This window comes from Mus caroli, unplaced genomic scaffold (genome assembly GCF_978045245.1).
Source record: "Mus caroli unplaced genomic scaffold, Mus_caroli_1 scaffold_5, whole genome shotgun sequence".
NCBI classification, from domain to species: Eukaryota; Metazoa; Chordata; class Mammalia; order Rodentia; family Muridae; genus Mus; species Mus caroli.
The window spans coordinates 68513444-68530921 of NW_028227260.1; the positions used below are offsets into that span (position 1 = coordinate 68513444).

The window sequence follows — 17478 nt, forward strand, 5'->3', positions numbered from 1 at the left end:
CAAGCTATGTATGTATGTATGTATGTATGTATGTATGTATGTATGTTTGTAAAATTGGGGTTTGACCTCAAGTCCCTGTATATGATGAGCAATCATACTACTACAACATGCAACTTGCAACATGACTTTCAACATTTTTGTATTTTTATCTGTAATAGAAAAATAACATCATGGCTCCTCAATGTTATTACAAGGAATAAATTAAAATTATCCTGGCATTAATTTGCCTAGCAGTACCTAATAGATAATCAGTAATTAATTGATGTTAGTAGGGACTTAATCAGTACTAATCTTTTTTTTCCTGTCCCTCAAAGTTCCAGTAATAATAGAAAATGGGATTAAGAATAAGGTTTTATTTTATTTTATTGTAATACATGTATTTAAATTCAATATTTTAGCTAATCTCATTTGGGGTTATTTGTAAACTTCAGAATCAGCATAAGTAAAATGGGAGTGTGATATATGGTTGAAGTGGAATTCTAAATAAATAATTAATTGCATTGAAAAATTAGCTATCGATATTGGAAAAAGTAGAATAATATTCCTTTATTAGATTATACACAAAAGTAAATTACAGATAAAGACTAAATATCTAATTTGGAGTAAATGTAGAGGCAAATACTGAAGATATTTTTATGACCTTAGTTTATGGAATGATTTTTTTCTTAAACAAGTCAAAACCCAATCCATAGGTTAAAGGAGAATCAAATTGACTATTTCAACACAGGTTTCAGTGACAAAACAGTATCTCATGCACAGTTGTTGAGCAGTTTGGTAATATCTGATGAAGATGACAATGCTCTCTGTCTCCTATGGCTTAGCAGTTCCACTTGAGATGCAGGCTTAGATAAACTTTCCACAAATACAGTCAGTATCCAAGGAGACATGTATGGGAACATTTATCCTGGCTTTGTTTATAAAGGAGTGGGGGCTTCACTGCCCACCAGCAGGAGAACAAATAAACAACTTGCTGCATATTCACACAACAGCAAATTCTACAGTATTTAAAATGAATGCACTATATATATCTATGTTTACCAAGATGAATGGATTTTAAAACGGTGATATTATATAAAGAATTAAATGCAAAAATATAAAGACACTATCATTTATCATAATTTAAAACAAATATAAGTTAGACTTCTGGTTTTGGAATAATGGTTCCTCTCCTGTAATTACAGCTAGGTAGGTACCTTAGGAAAGCAGACAATCATAAGAAGACTTTGAAAGTTGAAGATGAGTCACGGATTTCATACAGAAGGAACTATATAAGGGTGAAGTCCTTGGGTTTTCTTTCTTTGACACTTATGCTCCAGCCTGGGTACCCACTGGATGGGCCTACAAGTAGTTACAAGCACAGACAAAAATAGAGGGGGAAAGTAGGATATCTGCTCTGTCAGAGGGAAAGGAAGGGGGAAGACTAATAGGAACTCATGAGAGAAACTTTTACCCAGTGGCAAAGTCATCATCTGTTCATAACAAAGTGGAACTAGTGGAACTCAAGCAAGCCGGCCCTTGCTCTGTGCCAGTCAGAACCAGGTAGTCTTGCATTGGAGAGTGCCATATGTCCATGTGCTTTATAACCGTCTGCCCAGACCTAATGGGCCCTGACCCACCACTAAACAGAATCAGATAATATAGGCAAGGTATCTGCCAAATTTCAATGTTCAAAGCAACCAAGGCCTGATGTCTCCTGATCATTTAATGAGCCCCAGAAGGGAAATCACTTTCAGTGACTCCTGAACCTTAACCTAGTAGAAAGACTCAAACAAAGTCTTTGTCTATTGACTCATTCCCTAGCAGCAAAAGATAGCACCAGCAAAGATGGAATATTCTCCATCTCTACTAAATTGTTCTAAAAAAATAGACCAGTATTGATATGCTACACCCAAAAATGTTTCAGGGGAAAAAATAATTTTTGTTAAGAGTCTCCTAGTACAGCACAGGTCCTGTTTGACTTCCAGTGGCGTTTTAATGACAAACTCACTGCAAATTGAAAATATCATGAGGAGAAAAGCTATCCAGCATACCCACACTGAGAATGTAGAACACTGGTTGCTTCCTACTGTGATTCCATAACTAACTGAGAGCCTTGTTTCTCTGTTCCTGAAAACTGTCAAGAGAATACCACGTATTGCTAGCTTAGGGCAAGACCAACATCTAAAATCTGAAATATAGTTTTATTGAGTATATATCTTTTGAATCCCTGTAAGCTAGAAAAAAAATAAGACAGAGTATTGTAAGTCAGGGACCATCTATAGGCACACTGTATAGGATATATTAATATCACCCATCTATAGTAAAGACCAGGCACATAACAACACAAATGAGAAAAATCACTTGATGTAATACTGTCATAAATCAGATTGGTGGGACTATCTAAGCTTCAAAGCACTATCATAAAATCACTCCTCTACTGATCAATTATAAATTCCCTCGAAAGAAATTAAAAATTACAAAACAAAGAAATGGGCTGTAAGTAATAACGTGACAATCATACATATCCATGTTCAGCAGGTAAAGTAGACTCCAGTCAAGTTACTGGTAGCTAGAACTTCCATTTTTACCAATGAGTAATAAAAAGCCCCTTCTCCCTTAAGTGTCAAAGAGGACCAAGAATAGGACCTGTGGTTCTACCTATACTTGGGAATAATGAGGTATAAAACTTCTCTTCTCCTACTGGAATGGTGTCTTGTAAAGACAATTAAGGCAAAAGATTTTAAACAAAATCTAGAACATTGAATAAAATATGAACCATTGAAGTTTCAATTAACCCACACATTATACTACAAACAAAGTCTATCTTAAGCTAAAAAAAAAAAAAATTAAAACCAGAAGGCACTCGTGAGACGACAGATATTATAGGACCATATGACACATATTTGTAAAGTAGCCATCAAAGGAATGCTTCAGTGAATAATTATGAACACAGTTGATACAACTGAAAGAGTCATCTCACAAATAAATCGTCTTAGTAAAGAAATTGGAGCTACAAATAAGAACCAAATTGAAATAACAGAAATGAAAATGGAAAAAAAAAAGAGTTTAAGTGGATGCTCACAATCATCTATTGGATGGAACACAGGGCTTCTAATGAAGGAGCTATAGAAAGTACCCAAGGAGCTAAAGAGGTCTGCAACCCTATAGGAGAAACAACAATATGAACTAACCAGTACCCCACCCCCCCCACCCCGCAGAGCTGTATCTCTAGTTGCACACATAGCAGAGGATGGCCTAGTCAGCCACCAATGGCAGGAGAGGCCCTTGGTATTGTGAAGATCATATGCCCCAGTACAGGGGAATGCCAGGGCCAGGAAGCAGGAGTGGATGGGTTGGAGAGCAGGACAGGGTGAGGGTATAGGGGGCTTTGGGGATAGCATTTGAAATGTAAATGAAGAAAATATCTAATAAAAAATATGAATGAAAAAAAAAGAAAAAAAAAACAGAAAAAACTTAGTTGATGGAGTCAAGAGCAGACATATAATCTCTAAATTTCTGGAAAGTAACCATAAGTTTAAAACCTTGAATGTACAGAGAAGAATGAAGTCTTATGTGTAGTAAAAAAGCAACCTAGATGCTAATTGTATACAACATCAGAAACTAGGAAGGCCACGGGGAAGCACTGCATACTTTTTCAACTGTCAAAAGACCTGTTAAACTCCAGTCTTAGCTCTGCCTAGTCAAAGCGGGAATTAAAGATATACCAAAAACTCATCAGACAGAGGGAAACAAAGAGAGTGTGTTACCAGTTGACCTACCCTGAAGAATGGTCTAAAAAAGAAAATAAGTGAGAAAGAAGGAATCTTGCATAACCACATAGGAACCTACAGAAAAAGGAAGAAGATTATAGATAAAGTCCAATACATGCTATTCCTCTTGTTTTCTGAAGTATAGCAAAGAACTAAATAAATAAATCAAAGCTGCAATATTGTGTCATGTAGCTCCTGACATATGCTAAGGATATTAAGGTAATTAGAATATACTGTATAAATGAAGGGACTTAAGAGTGGTAAGATTTCTATCTTTGCATAAGGAAGGAAAATGATGACTTTAACAAAGGCATGATTCACATGTATTATATAATAAATTCATAGGCATTATGTAATACATTCTATCTATCTATCTATCCATCTATCTATCTATCTATCTATCTACACACCACCACCACAAAACTAGACAGAGAAATATACCCATGATGCAGCACTGAAATGGTACTGTAACACATGGAACAGCAAAATGGAGATAAAAAATAAAAATCCAAAATGACAAAATGTAACATTTGGTGGATTGCAGCCTCTAATATAGAGATACTAACCTCCATGCCACACGTCAGTGCTAGATTGCAGCAGCAGCACATGAGAGGTTGAGGCAGGACGACTATAAGTTCAAGATCATTTTTACTACTTAGTGAGTGTGAAGCCAGATTGGGCTGCAAAGCAAACCCATGTCTCAAAAATCGAAACTCAAGGCAAACAAAGACCTATGACTTAACCACGTTTTTTTTTTTTTTTTAAGTAAGAAACTTTATAAATGACAAATGCATGTAGAAGTCGAAGTGATTTTGTGTTTTTATTTTGTATTCTGCAAATTTGCTGAGATAATATTAATTCTTAGGTTTTCTTAAAAAATAGATTTCTTCCTGACATAGTTCTCTCTTGTGAGGCTATGCCAGTGCCTGGCAAATACAGAAGTGGATGCTCACAGTCATCTATAAGTTGGAACACAGGGCCCCCAATGGAGGAGCTAGAGAAAGTACCCAAGGAGCTGAAGGGGTCTACAACCCTATAGATGGAACAACAATATGAACTAACCAGTACCCCCCAGAGCTGTGTCTCTAGCTGCATATGTTGCAGAGGATGGCCTAGTCAGCCATCAATGGGAGGAGAGGCCCTTGGTATTGTGAAGATCATATGCCCCAGTACAGGCAAACACCAGGGCCAGGAAGCAGGAGTGGGTGGGTTGGGGAGCAGGGCGGGGGGAGGGTATAGGGGACTTTGGGGGTAGCATTTGAAATGTAAATGAAGAAAATATCTAATAACAAAATAAAAAATAAAAAAATAGATTTCTTGAAGTTTCCTATATAGACAATCACATAATCTACAAATAGCAGTTTTACTTTCTTTTCTAGTGAGAAGCATATCAACTCTATTCCTTTTTCTCATTTTTATATTAGTTCATTGAGGATTTCATAAAATGTATTTTAGTCATAGTCATGCCTCTCCCCAACTCTCCTAGATCAACCCCTCTTTCCCTATACAACTAACTTTGTGGCCTTCTTTTATTATTATTAAAAAAAACACCAACAAGCATGTGGCATACACCTTAAGTCCCAGCACTTGGGAGGTAGAGGCTGGTAGATCTTTATGAGTTACAGGCCAGCCTGGTCTACACAGCAAGTTTCCAGGAAAGCTACAACTACACAGTGAGACCTTGTTCTACATTGCTTCACTTCATAAAAATCTCATTAAATAAAAGTTGTTTTGTGATGTGTGCTTCTTCTACTGGAGCATGGTTGATGTTACCAGGGGCCACATCCTTAATCATCTTACAACAGCTACCAAACTCAATAGTTCCTTAGTAGGAGTAGCACTTAAAGGCTTACCTCTAAGACATGTCTGACTGGTGCAGTAATGGCAATAATAGCATGGGACTAAACAACCACTCTCTAACTTCATTTGAGGTCTGATCTGCAAGTTGAAATTCATACCTGGCATAAATATTGGGGCCAAGAACCTAAGATAGGGTACATACTACCATTACTTTTCAAGATAGACAACAGTATTAATTAAGCTGACTATTAATGGTTAAACATCTTAACTACAGATCAGTTGATCTCTGAAACCCTCCTCAGAGAAACTTCTTTTCAGGGTAGATGGTAATTAACACAGAGACCTGCAACTGATCAAGATGCAGAAAATAAGAGACCATGGACTGATCAGCCCTCAGTGGGACATCTGTAGAACACTCTTTCCTCCAATGAGTCAGGGATCACTTCAGAAGAGGTGTCAGAAAGACTGTAGAAGCCAGAGGTAGTGAGGCCTATAGGAAACTGGTTTCAAGACAGCGGAGAAGCAGGTAAGAACTCACGGCAGTGGTGATAGTATACAAAGAACCTGCTCAAGCTTTAGCCAGACAAAAATCTCTATTTGTTTTGTTTTGTTTCATTTCGTTTTGTTTTGTTTTGAGACAGGGTTTCTCTGTGGAGCCCTCGCTGTCCTGGAATTTGCTCTGTAGACCAAGCTGGCATCAAATTCACAAAGATCTGTCTGCCTTTGCCTCCCAAATGCTAGGATTAGAGGCATGAGCTACCACCACCCAACAAAAATCCCCATTCCTTAAAAAAAAAAACACCAGTTATACCTTTAAAAATTAATTTCTTCATTTTTTGAGATTATAATATAATCACTTCCCCCTTTCTTCCCTCCAAAACCTCCCATATAGTCCCCTGTTTTCTTTTTTTTTTCAAATCCATGGCCCACTTTTCAGTAATCTTTGTGATATATATATATATACATATATATAATGTACATATATAATATATAAATAAACAAATATTCCTAAATACATAAATACAACCTGCTTAGTCGTATCATGTTACTTGCATGTATGTTTTTAGAGCTGGCCATTTAGTATTGGATAACCATTGAGTGTGCAGGAATCATCGTGGAAGTTGGGAGTGGACAGATCATAGAGCCAGAGAATCAGGGAGTTTGCTATGAGATCTGTCTCCTAGGAATGTCAGAAGCGACACCTATAAGGTCTCATCAACCTAAACCTGAACTGAACCAGTAGTCTTTTCCTACACCCTGTTTTAGTGAAGCAGCTAGTATTTTCCAGTACTGTGTCAATAACAATAAGAAACTACAAGTGCTTTGTTTCTTTCAGTCTTAGGAAGGAAGCTGTCACTATTTTTTCTTCATAAAGTATGATGCTAGTTGTACTTTTTTTTAAAGCTATATCTGAGTGCAGCTGCTTGCAAAGGCCAGAGGTATTGGATCCCTCAGAGCTGGAGTTACAGATGATTGTACGCTGCCTAATGTGGGTGCTGGAAATAAAACCTGGGTCCTCTGGAAGAGCAGCAAGTGCTTTTAACTGCTGTGCTGTCTCTCTGGACTAGACCTGTGTGTCTATGAGACAGCTCATGTGTGAAGGCACAGGACAACTTTGCAGAGTCCATTTTCTCCTTTTCCTATGGAGGTTCCAGGGACTGAACTCAAGCGCCCTTACTCACTGAGCTGTTTCACTGGTCCTTTCAATATGTGGGGCTAAATTTGCTTACTTCCAAATACCAAACCAGTCTTGCATAAAGCCTGGGGCAAATTCCACTTTATCATGAAGTACAACTGTTTTGTAATTGTAGTATTAATATCTTGTTGATAATTTTTATATCAAATTTGATAAGGACTTTGGTCCTTATATTTTCTACATTTTGTCATGTTTTATCTCATTTTGGTATTACGGTGCCATTAAACTCATAAAGTAAATGATACAATGTTCATTCCTTCCCTATTTTCTAGAAGAGATTGGACAAAGTTTGAGTTAATTCTAATATTTGTTAGAGTTCTCCTCTGACATTTCCTGTGCCATCCAAACAAACAAAAACAAAAAAGAAAAGAAAGAAAAAAGAGAGAAAGGAGGAAAGAAGCCCCGTGTAAAATTTAATGACTTTAGTGCGGTCAAACACTGCCATAATAGATTTTCATTATCCTGAGAAGAAACCTTGTATTCTATATTTTATCAAACTCCTAATTTTCTTCCAACCTCTATACTCACCCCAAAGGAAGCACTAATCTACTTTCTGTCTCTATGAATTTGTCTATCCTGAGTATTTCTTAAACAGACGGAATCATACCATATGTTACAGGTGTCTTTCATAAAGCACAATGCTTTCAAGGTTCAAGGACATTACAGCACATATTGGTATTCTGAAGAATAGTGTTCTAGTGCATGCATATACCACATTTTATTCATTCATTTATTAGTGGATAGATATTTAGGTCGTTTCTGCTTTGGAAATAGTATAATAGTGCTATGAATAATTATGCACAAGTATTTATTTGAATAATGGTTTTAATTTTCTGTGTATTTATGGACTTAGGACTCTAGGTATTATGATTAGGTATTTCCTCTATACATTCAACATTTCATCAGATAGTGGCACATTTTTTGTTTCAACTATCAAAATAATTTATGGAATTTATGAGAACTAGGATATTCGATTATATATACTCTTTCAGGATTGTTCTTTTTGAAGTTCTGAGGTCTCTTCTATTATCACTTGTTTCTAAAACTTGTTTTAGATAATCTTTAAGAATATATTTGCCAGAAACAAATACTCTGAAGTTTCTTTGCATAGAAATTCATTTATTTTATCCTCACGTCTGAAGGGATTCTATGGATATAGAATCTGCAATTAACAGCTGTTTTCTTTTAACACTTGAGAAATATGACATTTTCTTCTGGCTTCAATACTTGTATGCCACACAAGAATATGTTTATTGTTAAATTGGTATTCCTCTATAACTAATGCATCTTTTCCCCTGGATTATTTGAATAGTTTTCATTACCTTTAGCCTTCAGATGTTTAATTATGAGAGCTGGACATGGTGGCACAATATAATAATCCTAGCATTTAGGAAGCTGTGCCAAGAGATTTGCAAGTTTAGTGTCAGTCTGGGCTAACTAGGGAGTTCACAGACAGCTTGCCAGATCGTCTAATAAATAGACAGACATATAGATAAATTAATAAATAAACTAACCCCCCGAAACCAAAGAGCTTAATTATGACATACCTTAGATTTGAGTTATTTAGATTTATCATACTTTGATATCACTCAGCTCTTTAAATTTGTAACTGTTTATTTTGCCAAGTTTGTGGAATTTTCAGCCAAAATTTATTTTTTAAACAATCAATTTAATTGTGATAAAATATATATCATTTACCATTGTAACAATTTTATGGGTATAGATCAGAAGTGTTTAGTATATTTATATTGGTATTTTTAAACTCTTTTCATCTTGCAATACCCTCTACCCCCAACCTCCTTACAATCATCATTCTCCTTTCTCTTTAAAAGTTTTCTTTTTCTTTACCTTTTTGTGTGTTGGGGGTGTGTGCCACAGCACAAACGTGAAGGACAGAGGATACCTTCTGGGAGTCAGTTTTCTCCTTCCACCACATGGGTCCTGGGCATTAATTTTTGCTCTTTAGGCTTGGTGACAACTGCCCTTAGCCACTGAGTCATCCCCTCCACCATGATCTCTCTTTATCAATTTGATTATTCTCAGAATGTCATATAAATAGAAGTGTATGGTATTTGTCTATTTTCACTGCCTCAATTCACTTTGCACAATGTCTTGAAGGTTTATTGACATTGTATGTGCCAGAATTCCCTTTCCAAAACATCCGTTAACTTACAAGTCCTTACTATACACCTCTTTCTCTTACTATACACCTCTTTCTCTTATCCTTTGGACACTGATTATATGTGGGCTAGTTATGCACTTTTGAAGCCTCAGAGCTTACCCCCGGGGACATACTTCCTCTAACAAGGCCACACCTCCAAATACTTCAAATAGTGCCACTCCATGGTGACTAAGCATTCAAGTATATCAGCCTATTGGCTAATTTGTGAAGTGGAAACTTAAGGGTTCTTTGGAAAGTCAGTTGTGTTCGATGGTGTTCTACTGGGGCAAACACATGAAAGAAGTGTTTTCCCAAAGTGGACACAGGTGAAAGGTTAAGGCAGACTCAAGAAGGAACATTTGGCTGAAGCAGACACAGGTGAGAAGATGTACTGCTAAAGCAAGCATGTGAAAAGACACATGATGAAAGATTCTTTGCTAACAACACACATATATTGGTCCACTTTACATTTCATAGTTGAGCTGCATTTGTAGGGATACTATAGAGAGAAACATGTCACAAAACTACTTCTGGTGGTGTGCCACTTCAGCAGGCTCGGGCTGATAGGCAGAGTGATGTCAGCTGAAACAGACACCAGGTGCTGAAGCAAGACACATGGAGGGCATGTGATGTTTGGAGGGCGTATAAATAGAATTCAATGGACAGTCATGGGGGCTAAGTTAGGCTTTTATTTATTTATTTATTTATTTATTCTTTAATTAGAGTTAGGCTTGCTTATAGAGTTAGCTGTGCAATGCTTGTGGGTTTCCAGTCTTCACTGATTCTTGCTTGGCTGAGAAAGAACTTCTCCTGGTGTTCCTCCTGCTGACTTGAGCCAAGGCTGAGTGAAGCCCGGCTGCCTCTGGTAGGTAGTGCCATGACTACTGATTTGTGTTTGCTATCCTTACTATACAGAACTGGACTGCTGGTGTATCTGTAAAGTGTATGTGAGTGGATTGAGCTGCTGCTGCTGACCTGTGAACTGAACTTCGGATTTCCAGACAACACAGATGGGAGTTTCTCCAAAGAACCTTTCTAAACAGATCCATGCCCCCCTCCCCCTGTATCCTTTCCTTTCTACTACCTCTGGTGGGTGGTGGGCTAGAAGGGAGGTTAAAGCATTTAAGAACCATCATTAAAAATAGGATTTGAAAGAATTAAAGTTACAGATCTGTCTTTAAGATCACTGATTCCATCTTCTGTTGTCTCTAGCTGATGCAGTCTATCAACTGAGGTTTTTAAATTCCCAACCTTCATAGTTTTATAATTTCTATTTATTTGATGAGATTTTGTGTATCTGTTTCAAGAGATTTTTTTATTGTTAGTGGGTTATTTTGTCATTGATATTATTATATCTCCCTGTCAGATATAATCTGATTGGAGAGTGAGTTTTAAAACCGTTACTTTTAAACTGTCAAAGTTTAAAAGCTACTGTATCATGAAACTCTGGATCTTCTTGAAATCTTTAAAACTCAGGTAGTCTGTACATGCAGTATGCTCAGACTCTTGTGGCCATCTGCAACTAAATTATGCTTTGTTGTCCCAAATAGGTTAAGCATGAGTTCAGCCACTCCTGACTGTGCTGACAGTAGGCAAGTGATAGCAGAATAACCCCCAAAGCTTCTGCAGCTTCTGAAGGCAGGGCACAAGCTCAGCTTCCAGCTATGCTTTGGTGACAACCAGGATATGCAGAATGAAGAATGCTAAGTAGTTCTACCTGTACCACCTTAAGCCTTACTGAATTAGAGGCTCAGATTCCCCAGTGGGTCTTTTTAGTTTTGACCTCAGAGGTTGGGGCTGGGAGTGCTGGGTAGTCCTACTTCATGCTGCCTCTTAGTTTCTTTGCTGCCCGTGAGTATGGAGCTTTTCTGACACTAGGTGGAGGGGAAAGCAGGGAACTTACTATACCCTTCCTGCTAGTGGGGAGGGGTGAAGGCCCAGCACCTGCCCCTATCAGCACTCACTGAAATGAAGATAGTGTTGCCTTGCTGCTCAGTGGGAATGGCAACTTAGCTCACCACTAGCCCAATTTAAGACAGTACAGCAGCAGAATAGGAGTGCCATCTGTTTTGGTCAGTAGTGGGAAAAGACCAGCTATCTGCTCACACATGCTAGCAACACGTTTCTGGGAGCCATCTAGAAGATTAATTTCTGGATAAGACAATAAGGCCACCAACAGAGTGGGAAAGGATCTTTACCTATCCTAAATCTGATAGGGGACTCATATCCAATATATATAAAGAACTCAAGAAGATGGACTGCAGAAAACAAATGACCCCATTAAAAAATGGGGTACAGACCTAAACAAAGAATTCTCACCTGAGGAATACCAAATGGCTGAGAAGCACCTGAAAAAATGTTCAGCATCCTTAATCATCAGGGAAATGCAAATCAAAACAACCCTGAGATCCCACCTCACACCAGTCAGAAGGGCTAAGATAAAAAATTTAGGTGACAGCATATGCTGGCGAGGATGTGGAGAAAGAGGAACACTCCTCCACTGCTGGTGGGATTGCAAGCTGGTACAACCACTCTGGAAATCAGTCTGGAGGTTCCTCAGAAAATTGGACATAGTATTACTGTAAGATCCAGCAATACCTCTCCTGGGCATATATCCAGAAGATGTTCCAACTTGTAATAAGGACACATGCTCCACTATGTTCATAGCAGCCTTATTTATAATAGCCAGAAGCTGGAAAGAACCCAGAAGTCCCTCAACAGAAGAATGGATACAGAAAATGTGGTACATTTACACAATGGAGTACCACTCAGCAATTAAAAACAATGAATTCCTGAAATTATTAGGGAAATGGATGGATCTGGAGGATATCATCCTGAGTGAGGTAACCCAATTACAAAAGAACTCACATGATATGTACTCACTGATAAGTGGATATTAGCCCAGAAACTTAGAATACCCAAGATATAAGATACAATTTGCAAACACATGAAACTCAAGAAAAAGGATGATCAAAGTGTAGATACATTGCTCCTTTTCAGAATGGGGAACAAAATACCCGTGGAAGGAGTTACAGAGACAAAGTTCAGAGCTGAGATGGAAGAAAGGACCATCCAGAGACTGCCTGACCTGGGGATCCATCCCATAATCAGCCACCAAACCCAGACACGATTGCATATGCCAGCAAGAATTTGCTGAAAGGACCCTGATATAGCTGTCTCGAGTGAGGCTATGCCAGTGCCTGGCAAATACAGAAGTGGATGCTCACAGTCATCTATTGGATAGAACACAGGGCCCCCAATGGAGGAGTTAGAGAAAGTACCCAAGGAGCTGAAGGGGTCTGCAACCCTATAGGAGGAACAACAATATGAACTATCCAGTACCCCCAGAACTCGTGTCTCTAGCTGCATATGTAGCAGAAGATGGCCTAGTCGGCCACTATTGGGAGGAGAGGCCCTTGGTCTTGCAAAGATTATCCCAGTACAGGAGATGCCATTGCTAGGAAGCAGGAGTGGGTAGGTTGGGGAGCAGGGCAGGGGGGTGTATAGGGGACTTTTGGGATAGCATTTGAAATGTAAATAAAAAAATTAAAAAAATAAAAATTTCACGTTTTAACTAAGCTTAAAAAGAAAAAAGAAAAAGAAACTGCAGAGCAGTGGGAAAATTAGATTTTTTTTTCTCATTGGTTTTTGACCAGGTAGGACAGGTATTGGCAAAAAATGTTCCTGTTGTAATCTTACCCATATCTGCTTTCCTTTGGATATAAAAGATGGGCTTTTCTAAGCAGTCTTTCTTCTGTGCCTATTGGTGGTTGGATAGGAGGATCCTGTACAGACCTACTGAGTTATCTTGGCTGCAACAGGAAACCCATGGAGCCTAACATCACAGTGTTTCTCAAGTTCAAAATCTCTCGCCCCCACCCTGCCTCTTTCTGCCACCACCTTGCCCTTTTCTTTCTCAATAAACCTCACATGGAACTGCTAAAAAACAAAACAAAACAAAACAAAACAAAACAAAACAAAACAAGCAATCTGCTTCCTCTTTCCAACATTCAGCCTTGCTTTTGTGATATATCTGGACTATTGTATTTGTTTTTAGTTGCTTTTACTGTTTGAGAAGTCCATACATGTATTTTTGTCAATTCCACCCCTAATTTCTTCCCCTCCAAAATGCTTCCCATTTTCCTACCATCTTGCTTTACCATCTTTGATTGCTTTCTTTTTGAAAACTCATTAGTTCTCTCAGTGCCAGTGTATCCATAGGGACGCAGGTCATCCACTGCATCATGACCTGCCAAGGGTCACATTCCTGAAGAAAACCAACATGTCCTTCCCTAGCAGCTACCAACTGCTAATACCTCCTCACCTAGGGCAGGACTTCATGCTCCCCTCCAGCGTATGTGCTAGAATTTGGCTGCTTGATCTTGTGCAGGCAATCATAGTGGCCATGAGTTCATGTGTGCAGCTGCCCTGTCATGGCCACAAAATACTTTCTTATAGTCTTCCATGGCTTCCAGTTCTTACAATCTTTTCAGCCCTCTCTTCCATACAGATTCCTGAGCTTCAGAAAGAGGGGCTATGATGCAGAGGCCCGATTAATTTAGAGCAGAACATTTTTATTCTTTTTATTTATTTATAATTCAGCAGAGAACCAAACACCCTCAGAATGCATTTTCAGGAACTTTTAAAGTTATCTGTGACAGTAGCAATAGTTGAAGGGATAAATGATAGCAAAAGAATTTCTAAGGAAATTCAGAGATGGAGATTTTTTTTTCTAGACTAGAAAGGCATGCACTAGAAATTTTTTGAATGTTAAACTGATCATTTTTGGTCTGAGCCAACTTTCTTTTCTACACAATACTTCTTTGTAGGTTTGTAAAGCGCTTTGTTTTTCTCTAATAAAAGAAATAAGTGGCAGGAAACTTTAGCTCCTTGTGTCTAAAGCAAGTTTTGACATTCACAATTACTGTAGAGTAGAAGTTAACGTTGGTGAGAGTAGGGTCCTTTTGGAGCTTGCAATAGCAGAGCTCTAAGTCTCACATAAACAATGGCAAGAATGCACTCTCCCCGCCCCCTGTGTGTGTCTTCTCTCTGCACTAGTGATTATGTTTTTTATTTGCAGAGCTCAGAATAAAACCCATGGATCCATGGATGCCAGGCAAGCACTGTGCCACTAAGCTCTATCTCAGTTGTGCACTGGTGACTTTTACTTACTGGCATTCTTTGGCCAAGAGATATGGTGTCAGTGGTTTCAGGAGAGAGATTCATATTGTCACTCATAATCCTCATCTTAGATAAGTGAATAAAGAATATATGAGTTAGGTATGTCAAATGGTGTTTTTTTTTTTTTAATGATCTTCAGGATTTATTTAGATAAGAAAGCGGTCAATCTCAACAGGAGGGGAAAAGGAAAGTAAAAAAAAAAAAAACCTATAGGAAAGTGTCCCCCAAACCTTGACCCCTCAGCAGAGCACAGGGTGCTGCTTATATCTTGCTTGTCCTTCAAAAACCAGCCAGCCAGCCAGCCCAAAGAGCTGGTGCTGATACCCCCAGTGGGTGTGTGCTTTGATTCCAGTCTGAACTGCACTATGCAAAAGGCACACAGACACATTAACCTGCATCAAACCCGACAGCCCCAAATGGCTTTCCAAAGCTGACAGCACACAGTCGAGGGTGTATGAAGCTTTGCAATGTGCACAGTGTGTCACCTTGGCCCTATGGTCCTGGTGGGAGGACAAAACTGAGGCTGAGCCTGACCTCATCCTAGAGCTAAATTTGAGAGGACAGTGAAAGAAGCTTTTTGCACAACTGTTGTTTCAGCTTTATTGGTTTCTAAAAGTTGCTGGGTCTTATAAAAATGTCTTCCAGTAAATCAGTGAGTCTATTGAACAGTGGGACTTCATGTAAACTGTTAGGTGCAACTGGTGGAAAGGAGTCCTGTACTGCAGATGACCAGTCACATGCTTAGGTTGTGAAATACTTTGGTGAGGACGCATAGATAGGAACATATTTGGAAGATGTGTGGTGCCTTCGGGGACCCGGTGGCAGGTAGAACTTCTTAAGAGTCCGCCTCAGCTTTAACTTCAGTAATTTTGTCAATAGACTTAAGGAGTTCAGCAACAAGGTTCAGTGTCTCTCCTCCAGACACCAGCTGCTTTATGGATGCCTGTGCACTGTGCATGACAACACGGAGTTTCTGCAAGGCCACATCCATGCTCTGCTTCACTACAGTAAGGCTGGCATCCTGGCTTGATTGCAGGGCTTCATTTTCTTGCCTCAAGTTTGAGAGCTGTGCCTGAAGCAAATTTATTTCCTGTTTCAGCCTCAAGACATGATTTTCTGCTTTTACAGCCCGTTTGGTCATCAGTTCGAGGTTCTGTTTGACTTGTTGGACTGCTGACTTGGGGCCATGGAAGTCACTCTTCTCCTTGATCATCTTTGCCTCCAACTTCCATTTGAGTGTCCTCACCATTTCTGTTTGAGCTTCAGAGAAGCTCTGAACCTCATTTAGCTTTCTTCTGAGCTTAGAGTTTTCATCTTTCAGTGCTTCATAACTTATCTGCAACGTCCGCAGGTGTCTGTGCCCTAGGGAGTCTTCATGAGCTGCAAAGTCTGCATTAGGACTCCCAGCTGGAGATGCTGGGGAGGTCCTGGAGTCAGGGTCGCTCAGCGTCCACGGGGGCAAAGACTCAGGACCTGCCAGCTCTGATGCGTTGGAGAAAAAGGAAAGGTAGGTGCCACGGTGTGACAAGTTCTGTGTGGCTCTAGAGGAATGAATCTGCCCCACAGCAGATGGCAGATAGGTTCTATTCCATCCATCTTCTTCATCCTCCGCTAAGTTCCTGGCTCTTGTTGGGTCTTCAAAGAGTGGCTGCTGATATTCTAGGCCATATCCCATGGGCTTGGAGGCAGGGGAGCTGTGCTTTAGTCCCAGTGGGTGCCTTGAGGCTTCCTTCGGGTAGATTCGGCTGGTGGTCATGTCTTTGTTTGACAGGCTGAGGTTCTTGGTTTTCAAATACTCTTTGAAGGAGAATGGATTGGCTTTTTCAAGGTCTTCAAGTTTGTCACCTCCAAAGTGTGTCTCATGGGCTCCCGATGGACCTTGTTTAGTACATTTCCACTTTCCATAGCCAAAGTTGTCAGGAACCACGCGGCTCCATGTCTGTGATAGTGGGGGCACACCCCGCCGCCGCTGCCGTGTGTAGCTGGACATCTCTGTGCCCTAACCAGGCTGCGGCCTCGTCGCTCGCACACAATGCAGTCACCAGCACCTGCCTTATCCGACGCAATGGGTTGTCAAGTAGGCTTGTTTTTAATAAATTAATTTTAACATTACTTAAAAGCGATATAATTTCATGGTTGAGAGATAAGGTTTTTGATTTAAATGTGTAACAGTTTTGTTGTGGCAGAGATTTGGTATATTATAGCAATCAGCAGATCCTTTTGCTAAGGCATTCTGTAACTAAGCTGTTCAGAAAAAGCACAGGTTGCTAGGGCCTACCAGCTAACATCATAGAATAGACTCTACAGGCAAAATTCCATCAATTGTTTAGCAGTACTGGAGATGGATCCCAAGGCTTCATGAACATTTCAACCACTGAGTTACACTCCTAAACTCGAAATTCAAAAAATTATTAAAGAGGCCATATATATGTTGATTGAATGTTAAGGCATAGATATACCTCTATGACTACAATATTGTTTCATCTTTGTTAAGTGTAAGACAGAAAGAAATGGTCCTCATAGAAGTGTCATGGCGATGAAATATTGACTTCTTGTTTCAAGTTCATACTATCTAGTTCCACAGGGAGGCAAACAAAATAGAAAGGAGGATGGCAAGGTGAGGCTCACATTTGTCAAGAAGCAACAGAGCTATAAATTCATCACAAAATCAGAGAACCATCTGAGTTACTACTGAACATCAAATTATACAGTGAGAAACATACCGTAGACTTTCTTATGTCACCACAGAAACAGTAAAAACTCATTTGAAAATGAGTTGAGGTTTTGACGTATATTTATTTGTAATTAGTTTATTATTAATTGTGCCTTGTCTTTATATTTCTCCAAAGATACAATTGGCCAATGGTAATTGGCATAGTTACTACAGAATG

At 39.2% G+C, this 17478-nt stretch overlaps 2 protein-coding genes across 7 annotated transcripts in view; both read right to left on the reverse strand.

Annotated features, from left to right (window-relative positions):
* The window catches only part of Eda (ectodysplasin A), a 407507-nt gene that overhangs the window by 46526 nt on the left and 343503 nt on the right, over positions 1–17478 (reverse strand). The window lies entirely within an intron of this gene.
* Positions 15423–16577, reverse strand: LOC110286504 (endosome-associated-trafficking regulator 1-like). 2 transcript variants are annotated; one of them, XM_021152879.1, is made up of 2 exons: positions 16496–16577; positions 15423–16432 (listed from the first exon to the last, which is right to left on the reverse strand). In XM_021152879.1, the coding sequence occupies exons 1-2, from the start codon at positions 16575–16577 to the stop codon at positions 15423–15425; spliced, it is 1092 nt and encodes a 363-aa protein (XP_021008538.1). The 2 variants fall into 2 exon arrangements, with proteins under 2 accessions (XP_021008538.1, XP_021008537.1); XM_021152878.1 differs by having other exon boundaries at positions 15423–16577.